The 5000-nt window shown below is 39.1% G+C and overlaps 1 protein-coding gene and 1 long non-coding RNA gene across 2 annotated transcripts in view; one reads left to right on the top strand and one right to left on the bottom strand.

Annotated features, from left to right (window-relative positions):
* LOC138007140 (glycine betaine transporter 1-like) overlaps positions 1 to 3814 on the bottom strand; it is a 13024-nt gene extending 9210 nt beyond the window's left edge. The window contains exon 1 of the mRNA XM_068853891.1: positions 3021 to 3814. Within this exon, the coding sequence (XP_068709992.1) occupies positions 3021 to 3411 (391 nt within the window). The 5' untranslated portion in view covers positions 3412 to 3814. The remainder of the gene's footprint in view (positions 1 to 3020) is intronic.
* The window catches only part of LOC138007142 (uncharacterized), an 8158-nt gene continuing 6218 nt past the window's right edge, over positions 3061 to 5000 (top strand). The window contains exon 1 of the long non-coding RNA XR_011124011.1: positions 3061 to 3199. This is a non-coding gene — a long non-coding RNA (uncharacterized lncRNA). The remainder of the gene's footprint in view (positions 3200 to 5000) is intronic.

Here is a 5000-nt window from a genome sequence, read left to right as displayed (position 1 = left end):
AATAATTTTATACGGTCAAGTTAAAAACATAAAATTGTATTGTATTTAAAGATGTTTCAACACAAAATTATATCTATCGCTTTTCGAAATCTCAGCCTCGGCTTTATTCTTAAAATATTCTTAAAATTTCGCAAATTTCAGCCTTGATATTCTTATAAAATATATTCTTATAAAAAACAGAGTGTAGCAACAGAGGCGAGCGGGGCTGAAAAAATAGCTGATAACAATACGAAAAGAATAAACCCATGAGCCCATAAAGGGGAGCCTCTATTTCCAACTTGCCCTCGGAATCAACTCTTTCCAGAGTAGATTTATTTATAAACGCCTCCCTTGGGGAATTCAGCACGCTCACTGTTGAAGTAATGACGCGTACAGCGTTGTCTAGACTCCTATCGACAACGGCAAATTAGCCTATCAGATTGCGAGATTACAAGCAATTGTGGTAAAAAGGATATTTTTCGCGGGAAAAAACCTGTTCCTAAAAATTAATTTTAATACTCGAGAAAAATTGGAGGAGATAGACGCTCCCGTTTAAGTTAATGTTCTTCTGGTAAAACTTATTCGCCTTAAATACTCCCCTGCATTACCTTAAAATAACCCTTAGTTGTTTGACGGTAAAATTTGGAGGTGCATTGTGTAGTTATCAGCGAATGTTTATCCTATGAATTGGTGGGCGTCGAATATAAACAAGACGTTTAGACATAAACATGTTTCTTTTCAGCACCTTGGTTTTCGAAAGTAGCAAGCCTTCCTCCACGTTGGAGTTCCCAATTATAAAGAATAATCACCACAACACCTCCACATGCTGCTTTCCTAACTTATCAATAAAGAGCAAAATTACTGAGCGCTGATTGGCTGAGACAGAGGGCATTTTTGGTAATCGAGGGCATTTTTGGTAATCAAGAGACGGCTTGCCCTTTATTGATAAAAAAGTAATCGCATGAGTCCTCGTACTATTAAGGATTAATTGCACTTGTGTGTTTGGAAATTTTCCAAAATTGCCCGAGTCGCGAAGCGAAAACAAATTGACTATTTTCCGAATCAAAAAGCGCCCGAAGCGGTTCAGGAAATGTTTTGGATTCAATGTCCTCTTCCGGCTTTGCCTGCGTAGACAGTGTTAATTGGCTAACCGGCTGGGAAAATTCAACAGTTAGGGCCGTATAAAAACCGAAACTAATTGATTATTCAGACGGTGGAATAACTGCAGCATACCCGGCAACTATTTTGTTTATTTGAAGGGCGAGGCATGTAACAATAAACCCATTCATAGAGGTCATAGGTTCGAATCGCGTTAAAACCACCTCAATTTTTGCAGGTGTCTCTAATAGACCAGATAGTTCGAAGATCACGTCTCTCTTCTTTAGTTTTACATTCCTTTTATCGCTTTTATACTACCGACTGAAACAAAACAACAACAACATGTACAAAAACTCTTAACCAACTCGCAGACTGGGAATGTTCTTAATTTTTTTATTTATCTCAGCCTGAATGTTTTTATAAAAAAAACGTTCTTACAAAAAAAAAAAAGAGTCTCTAATGGTAAAAATCCCCTGAACAGAAATGAAGAAATTTCTGTGGATGGCATGCACGGCACGGCGTGGTCCTCAAATTGGGGCGTTGAATAAGGGATGACCCGAGGTCAAGTGTATCACGTATTGCAGTTGATAACTTGTTGCCTCCAGCCGGCAGTACTTAGTTTAGCCGACGTTGTGTCTTATTTGAAATGTTGTTTTCTTTTCGGAATAATAAACCATTTTCGAAAAATCAATATTCAGCTTGATAGTGAAGGAGAGAGGGCAAAAACAATAGAAACAAGTTGCAATGAATGTGAAAGAATTAGCCTATCACCCACTTTCCTTTGACTTTCTCCACTAAACCTCTCTTGGCATATTGAAGAGGGGTCGGTGAACTTGCCTCGTGCACTTCCACTGTGAACGAAGCATTCACATATTTTTTTTTTACCCCAGGGGAAAAGAAGTTAAGGGGGAGAAAATAATTTCCGGATGCTGAATGCAGATTTCTGAGGTCCACGAGTGTAAGCACTTAGAGGTGTCGCGAAAGCGACAAATACATACGACTGTTTACAAATATTCTTGATGATCAAGTGAGCTATGATTCATTTCATATACCATTTCATCATTCTTGATGATATTCAAATTTATCCAAGCACTGGAACAAAAGGTTATTTTGGTTCGACAACCAATCGACATCTGGTTGGCACATGACGCTGGTTACGATGAACTTCGCAACACTTGTTTCAATGGACAATGGATTTCTCATAAAACTTTTTAATTGTAATTATTTGGACATATTTGAAGAAATGGGAAAAAATAGTTTTGAAAGATATCAAATTTGCAACGTCGAGCGAATTCTTCTCTTCTTTTGGGCTTTTGTTTGACTTGCTGCGTTTTCTGATTTGAATATTTATTTAAATATAAATACAAATTAAAACGCAAAGTTCGTCAATTTCGATGCGATAGTCGATTTGGAGGTTATCGATTGATCATTTTTGAGACAACAAACTTGTAGCAAATAACCATAAGTGAAAAAAAAGAAGAAGAACTTTAAGACTTTACTTTTCTCGAAAAGCAGAACGAACGTGTTCGGTTGACAGCTCAGTTCAATGTTTTCGTATCCAATTGCGCGTTAGTCATTATGGTCATCAGCGTTTTCGTTCACCCCACGTTTTCTTATTATCCAATCATATGCTTTCCGCGGCACATGACCCTAGACACTAGACTTCAAGTATCAACGTTTTCGAATGGTTTATTTTCTACGTTTGAGTTTGCCAGGATCTGTAGGCCCACTCAAAAGCGACTGGCCCCGTGTGCCAACTTAAAGCGCTCCCCGGGGATACGTGAGTGTTTCGGAACGAATGAAAGAATTTGAAACAAGAAAGTGTTCTTGGCGTTGATATGTTTTTGGCACAGATGATGGAGGATCAAAGATGAACTATGGTGTTTGTGTTCACAATGGTTGAGATTTAATTATCAAAAGCGGTACGTTGGAAGGGTACATACCAACTCCGAAGTAGAACAGACCGACACCAATTCCAGCAGCGAAGAGCATCGTGAAGTACGTAGCGTCACTAAAATCCGGTTTGTCGGCCGGTTTTCCCAGTTTCATGTTGCCGTATTTGGAGAAGTACAGCACGATGATGAAGATAGCCCAGACATCTTGTGAACCAATGTATAACCAGGTACAGGTGTGCGTGATCCATTTCATCCATTTAATCATCTCTTTCTCTGCCGATTCGGCCTCAATCGAACACCAGATCACAAAGGCCCAAATAATCACGGCTGAAAGAATAGATACGACTGGGTTGAATCGAATAGTGATTGAAAATCGTCCACATTTCAAGCTAAAACGAAACCAACGAAACTTCTCCTCAACGTTTTCTTCTATTTCCATTTTTTTCTGCGATCGTTTAAGCGTATGAACTTAACTAAAGTAAGGAGCGTGCTCAAATGAATTTTCAGGTCATTCTATCTGATTTATTGGCTTTTGTGAGTATCAATGGAATGTAAACTGAGGCACGTCAATCTTTCTAGCAGTTGTCTGTCAAATAGGGAAAGTAATTTTCCGGGATCGTGTATTTTCACATAGAGTCTGATATGCCAAATCACTGACCACTTTTGGAAACTAGTATAGACCTTTTGCCTAGCTGAAAGTGCATTTAACTTACACGCTCACAATTGCAAATTATCGTTAATTAATATCAAAAATCAATTTGCGCCAACATGACTTGTTCACACAAAGCAAAGAAATCCTCGCAAATTCTTGAAATCACCATAAATTCGTGAGCCAAGCTTTTTATCCTACCGATTCAAAGTCCATAAACACTAGTATAGCGACTTCTTAAAAAAAAAAAAAAAAAGAGGGAACATTTGAAATCAGGCTCATAGGAGCCAGTGCGAGTGCGACCAGCGACGATAACGGGATAAAGGTCAGTCGCGGGAAACTCACGTACAAGTTGAGGATTTTAATACTAAAACGAGTGTCAGATTAAAAATGAGCTCAAAATCAAAACGCATGTGAATGAATATATGTCAGAGTTTGCCAGCTGAGAGGTGTTGTGACGCACCGGTTGACAGGCCGTATGCACAGAGTTAAAAATCACCGTGACGTTGCACAAACAAAGCTAAAGAAACATCAACAAGATTAAACATTCAATTGACGTCCATTTCTGGCTTTGTTGCAAATCCAAGGTGAACCATTAGTTCGGAAACGGCCAAACGAACAGAAAAAAAGTGCGTTGTCATTTTCCAACTGAGTGAAGGCGGCGCGATGGCAGGAAACTTGACAGAGAGTGTAAAAGGGGGGTCTGTTTTGTGTATAAAGGTTAAATCAGATTAAATAATTGACAGGAACAAGCTTCTTCGAGAAAAGAAAACTGACGTGTTTCCTGAACGGGAGTGCAAACTTGGTCATGTGAAAGCAGAAACAAATCGTAATATCATGAAAAATGGAAGCTGGGATACAAATAAGAGTCGTGGTCATCGAAAAGTCTATTTCGTCAAGAAGACTAACAAAATCGCGAATCATGAATAGTTCCGCTAAATATTTCAATTTTTTATCCCTTTTGTTTCCCTCGCGTTACGTCGTCCATGAGTTTCACATGCACTTTTAACATAAAGGATGAAAACTGGGGAGTCTGCTGGAAGGCTAGAGAATTGAGTGGAAAGAAATGGGCCTTGATCGCCTCATTTTCTTTGTGGACAGTGCTCAATATTCCCACGCACTATGCCAAAACAACTACCCTACGAGCAGCGTAGGAGAAACCAACTGCTCGCAGGGTACAAAACGACATACGAGACTTCCCAAACTGAAGGTCCAATCGGGGGTTCAATTAATGGTTCTTCCACGACACGAAATATTCCTCCAGACCTTCCATTTCAGAACAATGAAAATGAAAATGAAATTAGCTCACGACGCAGCTCACGTAATTTGAGCCCCCAAACCAAATATTTGCTTTTCTTTATAGCGACAATGAGGAAAAA

This window comes from Montipora foliosa, chromosome 6 (genome assembly GCF_036669935.1).
Source record: "Montipora foliosa isolate CH-2021 chromosome 6, ASM3666993v2, whole genome shotgun sequence".
In the NCBI taxonomy this organism is placed as follows: domain Eukaryota; kingdom Metazoa; phylum Cnidaria; class Anthozoa; order Scleractinia; family Acroporidae; genus Montipora; species Montipora foliosa.
Note: the sequence above shows the minus strand (reverse complement) of the source record. Positions and strands in the feature narration are given on the sequence as shown.